This window comes from Mytilus californianus, unplaced genomic scaffold (genome assembly GCF_021869535.1).
Source record: "Mytilus californianus isolate M0D057914Y unplaced genomic scaffold, xbMytCali1.0.p SCAF_5, whole genome shotgun sequence".
In the NCBI taxonomy this organism is placed as follows: Eukaryota; Metazoa; Mollusca; class Bivalvia; order Mytilida; family Mytilidae; genus Mytilus; species Mytilus californianus.
Genome location: NW_026262701.1, coordinates 72,515,047 through 72,538,074, shown reverse-complemented (window position 1 = coordinate 72,538,074; position 23,028 = coordinate 72,515,047). Strand labels below are relative to the sequence as shown.

At 31.7% G+C, this 23,028-nt stretch overlaps 1 protein-coding gene across 1 annotated transcript in view; it reads right to left on the bottom strand.

Annotated features, from left to right (window-relative positions):
* The window catches only part of LOC127702753 (atrial natriuretic peptide receptor 1-like), a 51,381-nt gene that overhangs the window by 7,013 nt on the left and 21,340 nt on the right, over positions 1–23,028 (bottom strand). Inside the window, exons 5-19 of the mRNA XM_052207058.1 lie at positions 22,499–22,637; positions 19,016–19,110; positions 17,303–17,429; positions 16,550–16,637; positions 15,223–15,368; positions 13,977–14,095; positions 12,320–12,424; positions 11,416–11,487; positions 9,511–9,679; positions 8,874–9,035; positions 5,188–5,362; positions 3,279–3,425; positions 2,554–2,677; positions 1,977–2,045; positions 589–763 (exon numbers count right to left, since the gene is read on the bottom strand). Of these exons, the coding sequence (XP_052063018.1) occupies positions 589–763; positions 1,977–2,045; positions 2,554–2,677; positions 3,279–3,425; positions 5,188–5,362; positions 8,874–9,035; positions 9,511–9,679; positions 11,416–11,487; positions 12,320–12,424; positions 13,977–14,095; positions 15,223–15,368; positions 16,550–16,637; positions 17,303–17,429; positions 19,016–19,110; positions 22,499–22,637 (1,912 nt within the window). The remainder of the gene's footprint in view (positions 1–588; positions 764–1,976; positions 2,046–2,553; positions 2,678–3,278; positions 3,426–5,187; positions 5,363–8,873; positions 9,036–9,510; positions 9,680–11,415; positions 11,488–12,319; positions 12,425–13,976; positions 14,096–15,222; positions 15,369–16,549; positions 16,638–17,302; positions 17,430–19,015; positions 19,111–22,498; positions 22,638–23,028) is intronic.

Genomic DNA, 23,028 nt, shown 5'->3' with positions numbered 1-23,028 from the left:
GGACATCTGACCAATTTTTTGGATTTTATTTGTTGATCATTTTGTGAACTGGTAATACCTGCAGTTTAGGTAGCCCACACATGTTATTATATTTGTAAATTGTATTTTTGCTGTCAAAATTGTTCTTGATACCAAAAATATAGATTCCACCACTGCAACAAATGTGTTATGATATTTCTCTACTCGAGACAGTTAAATTTTAATATTTAAAGCACGAGGCTTGCCGAGCTTTTTAAATAGTTAAAAAATTAAACGGTTGAGAGTGGAGAAATATCGTAATACACGAGTTATAGTGGTGGAATCTGTTTCTCTAATGATTTTTATCCTTCTTTTTCAAAGATTTGCAGAAAGTTGTGTTCTTTATATGTGACGTCATCAGGCATGGTCGTCTTTTTTCATGAAGTCACATTTGGAAATTCAGAAAAAACCAAGAAAATTTGACGTTATAATCAAATTTCGACCAATTATTTGCCGAGAACAGTTATTTCACTTGTGAGGAGAACAATTTTTCACAATCGGTTGCATTTTGGGAATTGTGAAAATAGTGAAAAAGTTAGAGAATATTATTTCTCATACATAACGCTTTACCTGAATGAAGTCCAATACGGATTTCCAGTTTTCTGTCTGTCAAATGACGAATTTTAAAATCCAAAACTTTATGTCTTATATCGAGGGCCATGTTGGATATCTCCCGGATGTGATTGTTACCGTTCCGGACAGGTAAACCAGACACCACCATGTATGCATCACCAATAGTTTCAACCTATTATTAACAGTAAATATGGATATTCCAAAATTACTAGACTCTAAAAAGGTGTTCATATTGAAGATCCACGAGTGTCAAAATATTCGTCTTTTTACGAAGTATAATGAAATTGTTTTCATTTAATATCATTGTTATCGACAAATTTCTAAAAGAAATATCGTAATGCGTATTTGGCTCGGAAGGAGTCTTCTTTGCTAACTCCGGTAATTGAAATTGGATTATCGGGAGGTACCGAAAAATTGTCGTTCTAAAAGAACATGATATAACAGCATGAAGTTTCGGCCGCGTGGATATGGCAAAAAAAATCAAAATCTTAGGAATCAGATTGAGTTTTGTTTTCCAAATAAATTTCCGGTTTTTATGACTTTCTTTGTAGCATTTTTCTCGTCCGAAACAAACATGTTCTGTAACCAGTCATATATCTTGAAATGACATTAATAAGCAAACAGGTTCTTGTCCAGTGTCTTGATGAGGAGTTACATGAACCTGTGGACGGACCAATTAACAAGGAAATAATTGAAGTGAACAGGGGTATCATTTTGCGAGCTAGTAATTATAAGTCTGGTAAATTTGATGACCTTTTCCACTATTTTTTGGTGTTTGACGGTATCTCCCGATAATCCAATTTCCTATACTGGGGTTGACAGCGAAGCCTCCTTCGAAACAAAATATGTATTACGATATTTCTAAGAGAACGTCTTCGATTAAATGAATAACAAAACTGGTAATTTGAAAATGTAACATTACATTAATAGAACAAGTTAACGAACAGAAATTGGGACATCCTATTGAAAATCGAACTTTTGCGAAAGGATATACAATGCTATTATATTTTGTTAATGTTGTTTTTGGACACTTAACTTTTTTTCAGTATCAACTTTTTTAATAAAGATTTACTATTCCGTGTCTATATTTTAACAGATATACATAAAATATAGTTAAATTGAATGAAAAGCGTTTTGTCCTGAAAGTAACTTGACTTTACATAATGTGCTTGTTGGATTTGTGATTACGATTTTTTTTAAAATAACAATAAAACGCCTTAGCTACTTCACCAAGATACAGTGATAATATGTTTTCTATAAAAAAAGACTTTATACTTTTTCAAAAGAAAATCTTACAGTTTAATTGGAATTGAAAATGACTGCCAACTTTCAATCAAGCATGTTTCCCAAATTAACTGTTAACTGATCATTCTATAAAATGTTACCTTGTAAACGTCGTATTTCGCAAGAATAGTGTCAAAGCAGATATACAAATCATTCAGCAAGTCAACCACCTGAAAAAGAGGTACAAACAGGGAAGTAAGAAATCTAGGAAAAAACATTCATCACTGGTGGATCCATTGTTTGACGTCTTGTATTTATTTTATCTGAAGAACAAACAATTAAACATTGGTTAAAACGAGTAAGTGCCACTATGAGAAATCTTACGCTTTATTTTCTATTTCTTCAATCTGAAATTCCATACCAAAGAATAACTGATACTGATATCGTATTTATTTTGTTTATGATGATTAAGCTGAGTCCAATTTTTGATTTATATATATATGTAACATCAAATACTAGCAGGTTTACTGTTGATAGTGGGTCTGCAGTATTTCCATTGGAACCTTCTTCCGTGGATTTTAAAAATTGCATCTTCATGGATGCTTCACTTTTAGTTTTGACAAATTTAGTAAACAAGTCTAAAGGAAATTTGTAGTTTGTCAATACGGAAATTCGTGGTCAAACTATGCCCACAAACTCAATGAAAGCTACGAATCTACAGCATACTCATAATTATACCTGAAGTGGAGTACTTAATGCTGCAATGACTGTAAATCCTACAATATCACTGAAGTAGATAGATACTGTTGAAAACGATTCTGGTTCTACACTGTTCCCAGACGACAATTTATCAGCAACATACCTGGAAAATAATGTTTTTATTACTGAACGATAGAGGTGTGAAATAAAGTTCCGAAATTTAGAAACGTTAGATCGCTTAATTGGCATGTCTTTCAGACTTTCAATTTAGTTTCTGTGTCATCCGTTTATCAAAAAATATTCCATAAAAGTACTCAGTAAAGACAAATGAGAGGTTTAATATGTCATGATTCTTGATAGCTCTAAAGCGAAGACATTGCTGATATAACAAAGTAGAAACTTATCCAGTCTAGCTAAATTGGAATGACTTATTGCTTGTTATAAAATGATCGAAGAATTCCCAAGGGATCTACAAGAATTCTTTTAAAAATATAAACAATTATGAAAATAGCAAAAGGATTGAAAAGGTTGATACTGAAATAAATTTCATGAGATAAGATCCGAAGTTTAAAACTAAAAATACATTGACTATATATGTGCAGAGAGAGTTCGAGGCAGCCTTTTCGTCGTGTCAAATTATTTTAGCCAGGATCCTGCCTGATCGATTTAGTTCAGCTGCAATGTGAGATGTCAACAAAAATTACTAAGACAATTTTAACGAGAGTTTTGAACCTATTTATTTTTTTTAATAAATCTAAACTTACGGTGGGAGAAGTCTGTGAAGGAGATCTTCAGCTCTTTTCTTTTCTTCCATGTATGCACGTGTCCTTTCGTTAACTAATGATTCTAGATTGTTTGCGTACAGTTCCATTCTCTTCATCAAATTGTCTAGAATGTTGTTATCTTTTCCTCTGTATAGAAAAAAAAAATTTCAACGTTTATTATTAAAATATGGAAAATACATTATCTCAAAATGTCTGTAAATTTTCAAAAAGACGAATTTAACTCTTTTTCTTATTCAGGAATACCAATAAAACACTCATTGCCTGACGTCCAAAGTTCAGATAAAGTATAAATTATGTTTTCATTAGTCAGGTGTGAGAAGAAAGTCTAGGTTTATTACTTATTACTTCATCATATCAAGTGCTTCTTTGCTCTGATTGCTGGTGACATAATACAGTTGTTTCAAATCAGATATATGAAAAAAGGCAAAGGATTGAGAAGGCTTGTCTGACCTCATAAAATATGTTAAGAATGTCTTTTTGGAGAGCTATATAAAATGTTAACTGAAACTTATTTAAAATTCAAAATTATTTCGATATGGGATATAAATTTATGATATTCCCGATAAAATGACTACTAGTAGTTTTGTCGTTTCTGTCAAAAATAAGTTCCCAAGTAGTCCCAAACGTTAACAAATTGTACTCGCGTGCTTGGAAACATCAATATTGACGTCAATTTACCCCACATAAACAATAGAATGAGAACATGCACTGCAACCCTTCTTCAGTTGGAACATTTGTATTGAATCTTCAAATTAGTAGGTGTAATAAAAAAAACGAACTGAAAAGACCAAAACATGAAATGCTAATTATCAGAAACAATTGTTAAAACCGTTCCCTTATATCACTGAAAAATAAAAAAAAAACAGTATATGAGGTCAGATGAACCCTTTTGAAAATCTTATACCCGTAGAATGTTTTTTTTCAGTTTTAGCAAAATGTCACTACCACGTTGTTAAACAGTTTCATACCAGCATGTTTAAAAGACGCAAAGAAATCCAACGACTTGCATTTGAGGACCTTATTCTTTTCGAGAAGCAGAGCGAATTACAACTCGAAACAATATAGTTTTATTCATTTTTGCTTTTTAAAGTGACATGTTCTTTTAAATTATCTATTGCAAAAATCTCAGGCTGTTTCGTTGCCCTTTAGAAATAAGATCTACATTGCTGAGATAAACAAAGTGCATATGTCGACTACCTGTCAAGCCTGGTATCTTTGTTGGGTGTTATTATTTTGGTTCACTAGTGAAATGATTAACGGGTAGATAATGCATGAGCTTTTTTTGAAAGTTGCTCAAAAACGCCAATACCACAAAATGATATTTCAAAGCGCTTTATTAGGTAAATTATGAGTTATTTTTCTTTTGGTAATTCAGAATTGTTTTTAAACAGTAACATTTTCTGGAACACGACTTTACTTAAAACTGTAATTAAACTTAATATCACTTGTCTTTTTTTATAAATTATATCAACATGTAATTTTGTTTTTCTTTATGACTAATGTTCACTAACTGTTACAATCCTAATTTGGGATAATTAAAAACCGTTTCCATGTCAGCTTTTCACATCTATAACTTTATATTCGTGCAATGTAAATGTTAAAAATATGTCACGAACTTGTCTCTACAATTTGTTTGTTTGAATCCGCTGTTGTGGTGTTTCCACTGACGTATTTTCAACGCCTAGACATTCAGTTCATTAAGTGTGGTAGATTCTGGATAAAAAATCACAGGCACGTTTGTGGAATCCATTTCATGTTCGAAGCTCAAAATAACGCATATCATTCCTTATTTTTTTTACAGGAAAGTTTAAAAGCATTTTTGAATTTGCCTTTTATAAACACATTATTGGTATAGAGTTGCCTCTCTTAACGTACCAACCATACTTACACACTTATTTTTCTGATGACACCCCCAACTGATTTAAATGATGGTCTATTTACAGGATTTTCATCCCAGCATCTTTCAATTAATTTGGCAAGTTGATTTGGGCATGAATCAGGTGAAATCTGAGGTCTGAAAGGTCCTTCTATACCTGGTGGTGCCATTACTTTTGTCAGAATTTCTACAAATTAAGAAAAAACTTACAGATTTAAAAAGTTAACAGTTCTACCACGCATACTTGTGTATAGACAATAATTTAGCATAGTATCATTATCATTAGCATCATTGTGTAATTAATTATGTCATTATATGTACCATGACCTTTATGGATCAATGGGAGTTTTAATAAAGTATTCGTATTTGTGTTCTCATCGCAGAAAACAACCACTAAGTCACCATTTCCGATAATAATGAAACTGAAATTATCAAGATGCTTGATTTTTTCGAAAAAAAAAAGTTAGTCCGCAGACTCTACACAGAAAACTTCAGATTGAACAACTCGAACACCACCGAAAACCTTAGATGATCTCCAGTGTTCCAGGGAAAGGTCAATTAGTTCCTGCTCCAATTTTGGCACCTTTCGCGTTGCTGATGGTATGTAGAATTCAGTGATAAGTCGCTTACGGTGATGTCAAAAACAAGGAAATGAAGATAGGATTATGGCTAACAGAAATGGAATCTGTAACACAGATTTTCCAAAAACAAAATTATAATAGTATTCATATTTTATTCGAAGGGATAACATCAAATTTATCCTTTGGGAACGCTTGGTTCAATAGTTTCCTAGTAAACTGCAACCCTCTTTCTCTTTTTTGTGAGTTTATAATAATAATGCAACAAACGGTAGCGGATTTAATACTTGACAAATGGTTTGCTAGTTATTAAGCTGATGATATGTTCCATAGAGCAAATATAAGACCTCATAAATTTGCTTCAATGATTATCGGGGGGAACAGAATAATTAAACAAATACAACGTTGTATTTGAACAAAATGTTTCTTCTGTTGATTTTCACAAATTAAAAAACAGATTGATATTGGTATTATGTAATCTATAGACCTGATTAATATATCAAATAGTCATCATCAAAGGACCAAACCATGGATATCATATACCTTTTGCAAATCGTGATGATAACTTACACCTTTGAAGTGTTCTTTCCTTAAAAGCACAAAATTAATATACATGAAAAAATAAATCATGAAACACATTTCCAGGAAGCCAAGTGATTTATAATGGTGATTGGTTATTCACATTTTTGCTTGAAATATTTTTGTATCTGCTGTAATTCGTGTCGTTTTCTTATTTGTTAGGAATATAATTACATTACATGTATGTTTTATAAGGATTCGTAATTTTGAACGGCTGACAACTTTTGATAGGCATTCCAAAATTAGATTTTATTTTCCAATTAAATATAACATTCCTGAGAGTACGTTTTCCCGTGACAATATCAATACAATGAAAACGAAAAATATGATATAACTCGTAATTTCAGGGTTGTATCATACAACTGCAATTATAAGAATTGAATGGTTCCGCGCTTCATACAAATATGCTTCGGTCAACGCTTTTACATCCCAATAAAATTACAAAAAGAAGCGTTCAATTCTCTCTTTTTAAAGGAAGATGTTTAGTGAAATAGTCTATTTTTTCGTTTCCTAATATTTTCTCAATATCCTCATTTTGTCTTTAGTTTATTGAATATATAAATAAGGAGATGAGGTATGATTACTATTGAGACAACTACTATCCACCAGAGTTCAAATGAAGTGAATAAAACCAATTATAGGTATACACACGTAGTATGCAATTGTATATTTGCCCCTTGGTCAGTCTTCGTCACACTTTCTGCTTTTATTGATAATTGAGGTACAAATGATTCAATGCTTTTGAAACTTTAATATGCGACTACCAAGCATTCAGGTCGATTTAAACTATAGTAGTTGTAAAGTTACGGTGTTTGATTAAATAACGAATTTTCAATTTTGAGGTTTGCGGGTAATAGACACATTTTATTAAATACTTGGGTTTTCGTAATTATAACTTAAACTTTTTTAGTCATTGTCATCTATACTTCTTTTTTTCTACAAGCTTTATAATCTAAGGAAGTCCTCATTTGGGATTTTCCTATTTGTTTTGAAACGGTCTTTCTATTAGAAGTTTCGGATATTAAGAAAAAATTCCGCTCTTTCAGATAATTGTCAGTTTTAAACTGTTTGTAAGTGCTATATACGGACGTCTTGGATAAACGCTAGGTAAAGTCATACGATAGTTCAAATTTAAAAAAAAAAAGTTGAATATGTCTTATATATCGTATGTCGGGTTTTTTTTTACGTGTGCTTAATTTTCGCGAAAATTTTACCTCGTCAAGATTTGCCCGCATATATTCCAAGATTTTTCACTTTTTTAACGTTTCGTACATTATACTGTTAACTTCAAATATACACGAAATTAATATGCAAACTCTTTCCACAGGTTGAATAACATTATATATGAAATCAGTCTTTTGTGTTGACAAACAGATCACAAGAATGCGCATATTTGATTGAGATCTCTGTTTTCATAAAAAATAAATTGGCTAATCATACATGCCAATGCCGTTTGACATCATAGCAATCAGTGACATGTTCAAAATACTTCCATTAGCAACGAGCTTTTCATTGGAGTCATAACCCGAACATTTTGAATATAATGTAAATAAATATAAATAAATCACATTTTCACGGACATTTGCACAAACAAGCTCTGATATACCATCACAAAAATGACAAAAACCATCAATTTTTAGTATGCCGCAAAGTACATTTTTACTTTCCTTGAAAGTTTTCCGTATTATGTGTATATTAGTTTGTAGTACTCGTATATATTTGTAATCGAGTATCTGTCAATCAATCAAGTTTATGTTGTTTACATCTTTAACAATACAATACAGTGATTTCCCAATCAGCGAATGTTATACACAGTGAAAATTTGACCTGCCTAGTTTGTCTTCAATTCGCGGAAAAAAAACCCGATATACGATAAACTTCTGCAAACGCACAGCTCAATTCCGAAGGAAAAGCTGCGATGAAAGAAAATGTTAATGAATATTGAAGTATAAAAGTGTAAATTGATTTTGGGAGAAAACAATTAATACATCAACTCATTTAACAATTGTTAAATATATACTTCAAAAACAAACCCAAAAGTTAACCAGCCGTCAAAATCCATACACAAAACAACAAACGGAAAACAAATATATCATATACAGCAAAAAACGCATATACTTAACTATAGGCTGGCACATACAGGATGTGGTGGAGATAAATATGTTTGCGGGTGCCCAACCCTCCACATACCCTCGATCAGTGATGTAACAACACAACATAAGAACAAACTATAAAAATCAGAAGAAAAGGGCTTAGCTCATCAGATCGATACAAAGCCAAAAAATTAACAAATACGCTTAAGACACAAAGTACCAATCTGAAAGTACTTTCAGTTACTGAAAGCTATTTCAAAGCCAATAAGAACTTAAAAAAGACTAAAAGTTGGAGAGCCAAAAATATTCAAAACGTTTGAGAACATAATAATCAAAAAGGGCCTATAGCTAAGAGCCAACTGCAATTTGTCATGTGTTAGGAGTAGCTCAAAAGACTCCTGTTATATTATAGGATGCTTGTTTCGTTTTCTTTATTTATGATTCTTACCGTCTGCTTCAAGATCGCAGCCTTCAAATGGAGCACATCGCATAACGATCTCGTGACAAATAATGCCGAAACTGTAGTTATCACCTTTTACGTAAACTTCGTTATCTAATCGAGATTTTCCCTTTCCGTTTCGAAGAATTTCAGGTGCTGTCCATAACAGTTCTAAAATGAATTGTAATTGAAGTATCATTGATTTTAAGTTCAAGTTTTTCATATATAGGTCTTCAATTTTGTGCTAAATGAATATGAATGATGAATTATATTTAATTTAACAGTCAACTAAAATAAACAACTTTTGTTTCTAAAGTGACAACAATTTCAACTTTATAAGTATAAAGATATGTCATAATTTAACTATACTTTTTCACTTTTTTGGTTTTTTGGAAAATGTTGTTTGTGCTGTATTTAGACCCCTCTAACAAGAAATTTGTACATGTGAATCTCGATAGTTTTAGAACAAATTATTATTGAATATTTAGTTACGATTTTATAAGATTGTGCCATGTCGAAAACTTTTCAGTAATGTAATAGATGCTACAGTTTATAAATAACATATATAATACATACAAATTAATGTTTGCGTTTTAATTATTAAAATTGTTTTCGTTGTATCTTTCGTGTTGTTTCGCATACTTACTGTTCTTATTCATTTGATTGTTCTCCATCTGGTTTTGTTTTGTTGAATTGAAAATAGAGAATGGTCCGTAGTCTGTCAGTTTTAACATAAATCGACTGTCGATAACACAATTTGTACTGCTCAATCTACCATGGAATTTCGCTGGACTGTCATGTAAGTATGTCATACCCTGTAGGTTGTAAATAAAGTAATGAACAATGTTAACATTGCACTACAAATTTCAAGCTGAATATAAATGTATCAAATCATAAAATTACAGTGTAAGTCGAATTCTTTATCTATAATTTAATGTGATTTTCTATATCAATATTTCTTATTTCATGCATTTATTTGTTTACAGAAACAGTGTATATTTGATATAATTACACCTTATGTAAGAATCCTGGGTTTTGATTGGTTGATAGCCAGTGTATTTTTCACCAATTTACTTTGATCAAATGAATATCGTTCATTTTTAACAGCGCCGGGGTATATGCAAAAAGGATATGCCTTTCTTACCCTCTCTGCCGTGGTATTTGCCAAAAAATACTCTGTCCGACTGGACGCTTGTAATGTCACGATCATCAATGCGTTTTATGTCACGATCATCAATGCGTTTTGTACGTTAACATTCGGTGTAATTAAACAGATATAGCATGTTCTTGAGGGGTATTTGCGAAAAATACCAGTCTTGAGAATGAATTTCCCTCGCCTTTCGGCTCGCGAAATTTAACATTCTCTCGACTAGTATTTTTCGAAAATACCCCTCCTTAACATGATATATCTGTTCAATAATAAACAATTCGTATCAAGACAATTGTCGGTTATATCCAAATTGTTTTAGTAGCAAGTATTTCCACAATATAATTCTGTTCGGCGTCTGACTAAAAAAAGACAACATACTTATCTAAATGGGTTATATCGAACACACGAAATTTTACTCTTCTAAATATATAGACTGGATAAACAATTTAATATTTTAAGAGACATACATAACAGACAAAAAAGCCTGGTATCTTTGATGGGGTTTTCTATGAGGACGATAATAGGAAAAATAAAATTGTTGAGCCTATGACTATTCACAATATCTGAGAAATGTATCGGTAGGTTACGGACTTGCTCATACTAAATTTTGTTACACTACCATATTATTGATATCATTGATTTTTATCACCAATCTTCATAATATTGAAATGTTAAGCCTCTTTGTGAGGTGAAATTGACGTCTAGAAATAAATTTCGCATTCAACATGCAGATGGAATCAGTTCTAACGTCTTTTCACATGTTTCATAATATTCAGAACAATCTGTCATAGAAGTCTAGATCTTTTTAACTGTTCTAAAACAGTTCTACCCAGACAGATCTACCATAGAACTGTTCTATGGTAAGATGTTCTAGAAAATAAGTTTCAAAATTTGTCCTAGGGTAGACTGTCCAAAATTTGCTATCGTACAACTGTCCAAAACCTTTTTAAGATAGAATTGTCAAAATTAGAATTAGAGAAGAACTTTTAAAATCTTTTCCAATGTAGAACAGTTCTAAATGACGTAAATAAGAGAAGCTCTCTGATAATGATTCAGAACCATTTAGCTGTAAAAGACGTCAGGTGAAGTTAACTTGGTTCATCAGTAAGCCACACTAGTAATTGAAATAAAAGGATTAAATTATAGAAAAATAAATTCATACTTGGAGGCATAAAAGTATTCACAAAAATACCAAACTCAAAAATAAATTCCAACAGGGGGGAGAACATAAAACAAACCATACGTTAGACTATACCAACCAACGGAACGAATGGACTGTCATATTCCTAAAACACCCAAAAATTTTGATATATTTTAGGAAAGAAATAGTTTTTATTCATATATTTTTTTTTAATTTTACAACCAAATTTACTTTATTAATTGTAGTTAATTATTACATACCCCAATGATGTCTCGTATCAAAGAATATCTGAACGTCCAATCTAACTCTATATCATCGTTTTCAAGAATGTCCTAAAGTTCAATTAAATATCATTCAATGAAGGAGAACTGTTTTAAGTAATCATCATACAAATAATTTAATATAATATATTTCTTTTCTTCAAAACTAAGATTTTTGTGTATTTGTCTTTTTGTGGGGGTTTTGTCTGTTGTTGTTTTTTGTGTGTTGTTTGTTTGTTTGTTTGTTTGTTTGTTTGTTTGTTTGTTGTTTTGTTTGTTTGTTTGTTGTTTTGTTTTCTTTTGTTTTGTTTTTTTTGTTTTGGGTTTTTTTTGGAAAGGGGGGGTTTCATGATTTGATTTTTTGCGTAACTTATGTTCTTCATACGTATAATACATGTCTCGCAATTGTAAGCGAGAAACTAAGAAAATATATATACCTGTGTAATTTAATCTTTAGAAAAAAGGTACAGTACGTAGTTTGGTAAGATGAACAATCAACTGGGAATTCAAAATACAATTGGAATATTTTTTTTTATTGGTCGGTTGGAAAGGGATTATGAAGCAATTGAAGCGTCTTGTAACCGTGTGAATCCATATGCAAGGCAAAATTTTTGCACTACCAAACATGCCCAGAATTTTGAATGTCATTCAAACATGTCCAAATTGGTTACCTTTCATTCTAGTCCGATCACTTTGCACAATCCCATTAATATTTTGTTTAATCTGGTTTTTTTCATGAACGTTAGGCAAACAATAATCAGTTAATATCCGAAAAGCACGTTATATAGGTAATTAGCATTTAAATATTTTTCAACATAGAATGAAAATAGAGAACTTGTTTTCCATGCTAGAAAATATGTATGTATCATGTCAGAGTGAATTCGAATTTCTGAGGATGCCATACCTGTAAACTTCCTCTTGGACAGTACTCCATTAGAAGAGTATTATTTCCAGGTTCTATAGTAGCACCAATAAATGCACACAAGTTCTGGTGATGTAAATGTTGAAGCTAAAAATAAAAAAAAAAGTAATGTTTTAACCTCTTATTGCATCTGTCATAACAAATCATACGCCTGGTTTCTTTGGTGAGTTATTAGCCTTAATATTAACTCATGTGCATCAATTCCAATGCACACATCTCACACGTAGTATATGGAAAATGTGTTGCCTGTATGTTTTAACAATTTTGAAAAATCTATGAAGTTCAAAAACTTTTTCAAAAACATTTTAGATTATGAGTTTCGTACACTCATCCACTTAATTGTGATAACTTTAGAACTTTGTCTTTGTCAATGAACTTTTTAAATGTTTTCTAGATAAGAAAAAAACTGATATGCACTCCAGAAATAAAAGTAGAAACTTGAATATATGTATAGAATAATGGCATTTTTGTTTTTAATACTGACTTTATCAGCAAGAATATCTAGCGAGCCCGATAGGGCGAGCTGATATTCGAGCTGATGATGTCAGCATCAAAAAATAAAATGACATCATTCTTTTTAGGGGCAATTTCTTTTAACTGTATGTTTTTTTGTTGTTGAGAATATGAATTAAAGAAAAATGAAACAATAGTTAAACTACGTTCACTCGTTTAAAGTGTAGGGATAGTTTTTCGGTTGTTTGAATGAAGGCTCGTGCAACTTGATAAAATGACGCGGATGGACTTCACCACGTGACGTTGTTGCACTGATACATGACGTCATTGTTAAATATTTTCGAGTATCAAGTCCTGTCCGTGATCTTAAAAATATAAGGCAGTAAGATCAAAGGGAAAATGTACAAATTGTCGATAAAGTAGTATATTCTAGACAATTTAAGCATACAAAGGATCGTTCATCACATCTTATGAGAAGAAAACGTGACTCATCTATGAAACAACGTCGGTGTCAGTTCCACAAAGTCCATAACCTCAATGTATGACACCAACGAATAAGTGTATGTGTGTGTACCTGGGTCGAACTTGATCTAACATGAGGTATCCTTGGCTGAAGTCCGCGTTTGCAAAAACTTGTTACGGACTATCTGGGTGCGAATATTCCGTAAAAAATGAAAACAACACGTTAAAAATTATATGCGTCCGAAGCGCTTTTCGTAAACCTGGGATACCAACAGCGGTGGTTGTAGCAGTGACTGTTCGATTACGTAGATGAAACATACGGATATACCGGTCTTGGGTTGGAGAAGTGATGATTGGCTTACTATTTAAATGTACTTGAGCTGATTTAGTTTGTTTGTATATCTGTCAAGGCCTGAAACTGTGCTCTGGTGACCGTTGAATTGTCAGGAGACTTCAGTTTGACATTGTGCAGCCTGTAGAAGGCCGATAACGTTATAACAAAGAGCAGTGTCCAATCTTTGCATAACTGTATTTCACAGTAGCAATGACAATTGCCTGTTAAACCAAGTTTTATTCACGATAGTTTCACAGGTGATTTAACAACTCGTTTCCCATTGAATGTTGGACATTTTTTTCTGAACGGTAAGTACGTATACAAACTTCATTTTTCAGTTTAAAAACACAAACGTCAATGAGGTTGAATAACGAGAAAAAAACATATTACCTGCTGAAATTCAAGTAGAATATGTCTGGTTAGTTCTATGGTTTTCAGTTTAAAACGTCTTATAGCAACTGTATTGCCTTTGCACACACCAACCTGGGTAAACAGTTGACCTTTGTTCACTGAAATCTAATAATATTTAGACATCTATTGAAACAAATTATCTGATGTCTCTATTCTAAAGATATAGTACTCCAAGGTATAGAAAAACTGTCGTTGAAGGCTACTATTGAAGTGGTCCAATAGACGATTATCATACCATTTGACTAATTATTGTGTTACACAACAAGTGATTTTTTTCTAGATTTTCATTGAGGTGAGTTCTTCAAATTGCTATTCCAGAATACAATTAATACAAAATTAATATCGTTACAGCAGATAATTCTTATTTCTATTTATAGTTTTTCAATCAGTTTGTGCCATTTTCTTCGGGATCGTTTTTTGTTTTTTAAAATAATGCCGAAGATCATAACGTGTTCATCGAGTAAGAAAAGACAAGAATTACTGAAAGTTTTAAAACCTTGAACGTTATCAAAGGCGAATATATTAAGTCATCAATCACCTAGATGTAGTCAGGCTATCTGACCATTGTTATCTACCTCTGTTTGTATGTCTATTTTCTCGGAGAAGTATTTTTTTGTCGTTGGTGTGGTCTGTTGTACAACATGTTAAGAAGTTCCTCTTATCCTTTTAAGGATGTACAGGTTTAGGAATGTTTGTCAAATGTTCGGACTCCTTGGGTTTTTTCCTACGATACAGGGTAAAATATTTTGCCCCAAAACACCCATTTTTCTTTTCATATAAGACTTCAATAGCTCATAAAAGGTCATTTACCAAAATTCAAGCAGATTCTAGATTTCTTTTCTTTCGATTTGAGACCCAAATAATACCAATGCAAATATAAGGTGAAAGTCCGAGTCAGCCTTTTCCCGCCATTTTTTCAAAATTAAATATCTCGAATAGGAGCTCCATAACCTATCAAAATATTTAGCTTATTTTGTTCCTCAAACTAATTCTCTTCTGTCTTATAGTATCAATTTTAAATTCTATTTGTTTCTAATTTCACCTAAGTACATCCTTTAGGGTTTTTTTGCACCTTTTTAAAACTTTTTATAATATATGACATACATGTTAACCTGTGCTATCGAGACTTATTAATGTATCTGATAGAAACAATCTTAACTGAAAACTCTAACTCATGTATTTGGTAGTAACAACCTACATGTTTATACCGGCAGGTTTACCTGACTAGACTCGTCAACTCCTACTAATGCTAATGACATCCGGGACATGGATATCAGTGAGCCCTGTTGTCTGTTCTGTTTGGAAATTCTAACCTCAGACCAAGGTACTAACCATGTCTTCTGACCGAGTTCATTGTCCAATTTAATTTTTCTTGAATAAAATACCAAATTTAAATCACAAATTAATGTATATCAAGTATTAAACAAACAAAGTATGTAGTTGTAAAATTTTCGTCCTGCATGTAAAAATCCTTGGTGGTTATCACCCGTAAACAGAATTGATATACTATGAAACAAACAACGAAAATATCTCATTTTTACAGACAGTAAATGATTAACTTTGTAATACTTATAATATTCCATGCATCTTGAATTAGATATTAATTTATTAACAGGTTGCTAATTATCTGCGATCAGATGTCAACATCCGATGGTAAGCGGGTCAAATGAGAGGCCAATAATGTCTATTGCATGAGAACAATGCATCAAATTGTTATATGAGTATTTAAAACCAAATCTTGAATTCTATCCTAATTCTATCCTATTTTGGGGAAATTTCAGAAATTCAAATGTGACGTCACCTTTTTTTTTTTGCGTTAATCTCTTTGGCTAACTCGGCTGTGAATTTTTATGTGCTGGTTTATGTTGTTTTATGTATTCGTTTTTATTCTGTAGCTAGTCATCACTTCGGTGTTATCATGTATATCTATAATATAGTCATTTGCATAAATTTATTGTTTGCAAAAGTATGAATTATTCTAAATACTAAGGATTTTCTTATCCCAGACATATAACCTTAGCTGTATTTGGCTCAACATTTTTAGAACTTTTTGTCCTCAATGCTCTTCAACTTTGTACTTGTTTTGGCTTTCGAACCTTTTTCTTCTGAGCGTCACTGGTTAGTCTTGTGTGGACGAAACGCGCGTCTTAAATTTAAAACCTGGTACCTTTTGTTAGCTATTACTCGTATGTTTCTCTGTCCTATATGTTCTCCAATTTATTTGTATTGTAGTCCTGTCATGTAATGTTGTCATTTTAATGTTATATTTAACATTGCCATAAAAGCGGGAGGTTTGGCTAGCCACAAAACCAGGTTCAACCCACCATTTTTTTCTTAAAATGTCCTGTACCAAGTCAGGAAAATGGCCACTGTTATATTATAGTTCGTTTCTGTGTGTGTTACATTTTAGTGTTGTGTTTCTGTTGTGTCGTAGTTCTCTTATATTTGATGTGTTTCCCTCAGCTTTAGTTTGTAACCCGAATTTGTTTTTTTCTCAATCGATTTATGAATTTCGAACAGCGGTATACTACTGTTGCCTTTATTCATTATACCTGTATATAAAGAAAAAGGCCACAGATCCAATCACTAGCAAACCAATCAATACACATACAACTGTTAGAGTCAAACTGTTATTAGACACTGAAATGTAAATCAATTTATATGTACCTCAGAGAAACAAACATTGCAGTTAAAATAGTAATATCAGATAAGTCACAAAAGCATAAAGGGGAGATGGTAAAGAAAATATAAGTAAACATTCAAGTCAGTTTTTTTTAATAAAACGAACATAAATGGTATAATTTGATATTTTCAAAAATGATAAACTAATTTTTTACTGTTGTACTGTATGTTAATTTAGCTACAGTTTTATACGATATTACCAATACCGCAACACATTTTTTTTAGAATTGCAACGCCTTGCTGCTATTACAACTAGACCTTTAATGTGATAAGAAATTTTCTTGCATGTGGCCACATTTCATTTACCGAATGCAGCTATAAGATATGTCTGTCATTAAAGTCAAACTGCTAAGGTTGAACATGGGTAAATCTTAGATTAAAAAGAATTAAAAAAAGATAACCCTTTCAGCAGATTAAATTAGAAAACCTATTAATCGTTTAAATGGTTCTTGATAAAATTTGAATCAAACTGGCAAGTTGCAAAAAAAAACTGGCAAACATGTCGTTGGTGTCGGTTGTAATACCATAGGATATAAGGTTTAAGCAATATTGAAAATAAAACATCAAGTTAAAACATAATCGAACATAATATTTCACAACAATAAAAACAACACCACTCGTACCGACCAGACACCATTCTCCTCTGAACCCACACACAGGGGTATCAAGAGGTAGACCATTTCGCCATTGTATCGACACACCAGGAATTGGTTCGTAATTTGAAGATGCTCCTCGAAACCTTCCAACTAACTATCAAGAAAAATTATTTTGACACGTTTATTTTTTCATTACTTAGTCAAATCAAGGATTTATAAAGTATCTTACTTTATAAATCCTTTGTCAAATTTAAGTTTAGTTCCTATGAACAAAGGATTTATACAGTAAGAACAAGTTAAATGATTTGTTAGAAATCCATTTTCTTCTTCTGAAGCATCCAAGGGAACTAAAAATATGATAATCAAAAAGTTATTATATCTAAGATGTTTGGAACTCAATTATTTATATGAAGTAATGACATTGAAACATCAACATTTTACAAGCACCACTTTTAAATCGTTTTTTGTCAATATTTTACCCCAAAACTCGAAGTCTAATCATAATTTGATTGAACTTTTAACAAAATTTATGTACTGTATTTCATTTAAAAAAATAATTCTTGGTATTTCAGATTTGACGTTCTCAGTATTGAACCACTTTTCGGCCATTTCAAATATTAATATTTTTGCGATTTCCATAAAAAATGACAAAGTTAACAGTATTGTAGATATTCATATGGAACCTTTCTTTTACTCCTTGTTTTTGGTGGAGTACATTTTTATCAGTCTTTGGTTTTCTACATTGTATGTAGTGTTGTGAAGACTGTATGCATACACAAAAATAAACTACAATGTAATGATGTATTATGAATAGATTACCTGAGCTGTATTTAGCAAAACCTTTTAATATGTTAGGTCCTCATTGCTCTTCAACTTCGTACTTTATTTGGCCTTTTTATTTGTTTTGATTCGAGTCTCACTGATGAGTCAATCTAGGCGAAACGCGCGTCTGGCGTACAACATTTTAAGCCTAGTATCTATGATGAGTTTATTCTTTTTCATTATAAAACGGGACAAACTGTCTGAACATCTGGAAATATATGTATATATTTTATCGACTGTCTTGTTGTTATTCACTTGAGCCAGATGACCTCTGTTGCTATATGAATTATAATCTATAGAACTTTGCAATTCAAGACCTGACCAGGTGTTGCCACGGCCATTTCATTCACTCCATTACCGGTGATTTACATTGATGATGAATATTTAACTCTAGATTTTATAGAAAAAACATATTTAGTTACTTTAGCAAAACAAAATAGAAATAATTTTTTAAAGTGTCAGAGCTCATGTAATGTATAATACACAAAAATAAATGGCAAAAAAGAGTTATTGAAAAGTCTGATAATAAGCCATTTCAGACGATTCATAGAATTCAAATAGACTTTTATGGAGCATGTATCTATAATAATAACTTCGTTGATTATCTACCGGCTGACGTTTTATTTCTTGCTATTATAAAGCTGGTAAACGTAAGTTATTAATGTTCCCAAAGGTCAATGCACTACTACTTTTTTTAATTATTATTTTCTCATTAATGAATGATCACAAGCTATAAAGTGACTTTACGTTAAACCACAACAAACTGTCATCTTCCCACGTCCATTTCCTAAATCTATTTTAAACGCTCAAAACCGCCATAAAATGCTATAGTATCTAACAGATACTTGTGATATTGAGAAATATATTATTGATCGCTGATTTGAAATATTTTACACTTTTTATGTTGTGTAGATGTACCTTGAATGTTTTTGTTGTTGAATCTGTCATGTCGTAGATATCAAAGTCAGTCAATCTGTCTCCTTGGTCGTCAATGGCTACCATTCCGGTTATGCCTGTAAGAAACATTACAACATAGACAAATTATGTACAAGTTCATATTTTGCTAGTAGCTACTTCTATAATTTTACAATTGTTATAATTTTATGAAGTATTATAAAGACTAGATACCAAAATTGTCTAGATGGAAATCTGGTAGTTCAAATAAAGATTAATTCTTGGAAGGCTACTTTTGATTTTTTCTTGAACGCCTTCCTGTTTGTGTCGTAGGAGGGCGTCCTCCAGATTATATAAAAAGCCATGCAACACGTCATAATGAAAAATAATAATAATAATAATTCTTTTCTAAAGTCACTTCTGTAAATATAGGCTTAAGATATTTTTTCATAGCTGTAAATACAATTTTACTAGAATGAATCAGTTACAGAAAAATTGGTAAGCGATTGAAATATGTGTCCTGTGATTAATATCTATAAAGGTGTTATAGAAGTTAAAGTTTCTATCAAAATGTTAAATGTTAAGGAAACTTTTCTTCCTTTGTGACGACCGGAGCACAAATAAGTACACGTTAGAAGTGATTTTTATGATTTATGAAGGATATTTCATAAACATGTTTTGTTCTTATGTTGTATTTATACACCACTGTTCTAGGGCAAGGGATGGTTGAGTACTCATATACATGTTTATCCTATCAGAATATGAACATGCCCATATCATTTTTGTAATTAATATTGTATCATGGGTGTTGTTCTCTGCTGTTTATCATTGTGTCATATCTGTAATATATGTTTTGATTTGATTGCTGTAGCATGCATATACTTTTTGCGAATGAACTCATGCAAGATTCAATTTAGGAGCCTCCTGTTATTCAGTGGTTGTCGTTGATTCTTGTCTATCATATTTGTTTTTCGTTCACTTTTTGTACATACATCAGGCCGTTGGTTTTCTCGTTTAAATTATTTTACATTTTGTTCATTTGTGCCTTTAATTGCTGACTATACTGTATGGGTTTTTGACATTGTTAAAGGAAGGACGTACGGTGATCTATAGTTGCTAATATCCACGTCAGTTGGGTTATGGTGGATAGTGTTCTCATTGGCAATAATAAAACTTCGACATATTTGCATATATAGAAGTGATTTGCATGATTCATTTTATGAAGGATATGTTTCAGAAAAGCGTATTCGCCGTGTAGAACGCCCCATGCGGGATGTTAGCTATGTTTGACACTGGGTAGCGATTTGGAGCGGAGAAAAAGCGATCATGGTTAGTAAAAGTATAATTTTTTTTTTACTTTTCAGAATTGTTAGCACAAATAATGTACTGCACGGAAAGAATCGAATCATAATATATTTCTATCAGGCATAAGCAAACGTTTCGAATACTCCATTTTCTCAAACACTTCTCCCCAGATTTCCGTGTTGCAGATTTTGATATTTCATATGCAAGTTTCAGGATTAAAAAAAAAAAAACTTTTGGTGATTTTTTTCCGTATGATTTATATAGAAATAAATACCTATACTATATATTTTAACCAAATGCCAACTTTTTAGTCAAAATTTAATGGTTTTAAAGTTAATTTTTCATCGAAATGTAATGTGTCGCTCGTGTGTCAGATTTTGCGTCTCAAGGGGATGAGGTATTTATCAAAACAAGGATAGATTTGCCTATGATTTGGTCTTTATTTGATTGTTTGTAATTCAAACACACCTACTGTGTTATGATTCATTACAAACTTAAGGTATTATTTCATTTGGCCCATATTTTAGTTTTTTAAGTAATGCGCATTTTTAATCTTAGAAATAGAGAAAAAGCCTCAAAGTATTTTGTTTCAAACTATGAACATGATTTGTTTTCCTAGGCAAATCTATCCTGGTTTTAATAAAAAAAAAAACTCGCCCCCTTGAGACGCAAAATCTGACACCCCGGGCGACACTTTGCATTTTGATGAAATATTAACTTTAAAACCAATAAAATTTGACTAAGAAGCTGGCATTTGGTTAAAATCTATGATAGGAATTCAATTCTATATAAATCATACGGAAAAAAATTGCCAAAAGTATTTTTGTATCCTGAAACTTGCATATGAAGTATCAAAATCTGCAACACAGAGGGGAGAGGTGCTTGAAAAAACGGAGCACTGGAAACGTTTGCTTCTGCTTGATGAAAATAGATTATGATTCTGTGCAATACCTTATTTGGTGCTAACAATTCTCAAAAAAAGAAATTTTGATACTTTTACTTTCCTTGATCGCTTTTTCACCGCTTCAAAACCGCCACCCAGTGTCAAACATAGCCAACAACCCGCATGTGGCGTTCTACACGGTGGTATTGTGCGCAGGGTAATCATACGTTTTTTCACAGTTTGACATCGACATCTTTGTCTTTTTCTCATTTTAATGAATATAATCGTGAATAACGATATCCTTGACATGAAAATTTTGATCGATATAAGTTGAACACTCTGAAAATTAATTAGTAAAGGTAGATTAAAATATGGATATATGGTGTCCTGTTAAAAGGGTAAATAACCATTGTAAAGGCATAAGTCCTGTATAAAATACGTTCTTTTTAGAAACAAACAATTTTATTATACTGTTATATTATATATATATATATATATATATATATATATAACTGCATTTCATTTAAACTCGTTGAATAATTGAAAAGAACTAACATCTCATTCCTTTCACATTAAAAAGAATACATTGTGTACTTAGGATTCAGGGATAAAAATTATTTCACCATGATGAAGCGTATATACTTTATTCTTTAATGTAGCTATACAGCACTAGCAAAATATATTTGTTCAATTTAATATAGCAGGACATGTATTGGGCTGTAAAACATGCATGAGTCTGTAAAACTGATCTACCCGGAATTTATAAGTCATATTTAATTACCAAGGCATTATATTAGGTGACTAAACGACGAAATTGAGAGGTTAAAGCTCCTCCAAAGATAGACTGCTTATTTGTGGCAAAAATGTATAATACAAAAATAGGTATTTGATTGCGATATTAATTTGATGTACCATATAAGCAAAGCAACAAACTCAAAAACAAAACAAAAAAAAAAGAAACATAAGCAAAAGCAACTACATTTTTATGAGCATCGGGAGGATAACCATTACATTTTAACAAATTTATCATTTATATATTTTTTTTGTAAGCTATAGCTAAAATGTCAAATAGAAAATAACATGGTCATTAAAAAACACATACAATGAATCTAAATCTTGGATACAAGAAACTTTATTCTAGTCGCCTTTTATATTATGAGCATTCCTATAACATACGGAAAGATCATTTTCTTGATATACCAATAGTTAGCACAGACTGAGTAAACTCTGAATTTAGAAAAGCTTGTCTCCAATTAAACTCAACCTGTTGTCAGTGGATTTAGAAAAGTCAGTCGCCATAGTTTATTGATAAAACATACCCATATATGTACTATTCCACACTTTCTGGGACAAAGCCAGTCCATTATTAAGGTCATCGCCATCTTCAACAGTTCGGTTAATTGCTTCGGTCAAATAAATGGCACCATCGTAAAATGCGGTTATGAAGTAGTTGACGACCTGTGCATAAAGTATAATGACTTAATATTAATATATGAGAGAGAGAGAGAGAGAGAGAGAGAGAGAGAGAGAGAGAGAGAGAGAGAGAGAATCAGCAACTAAACAGCAATCAAACAATATAGAGTCATCTTAATGGCAACCACAGACAAAACTTTATTTTGTTCTCCTACGCTTGTCGAATTTTTCTACTCTGGTTACTATGATTGATTTATTTGTATGTTGAAATTCATTCTAGAAGCACATGCTGGCGGAATAAATTAAGCTGTCAATTAAACCACTCATTGTTTCATTTAAGATAAGTTTACTCAATGAAAGTTACTAAACGTTGAAATAAATGATGTAGATATTTGTGAAAAATGATATACTGCGTGGTGTTGTCTACATCAAAATT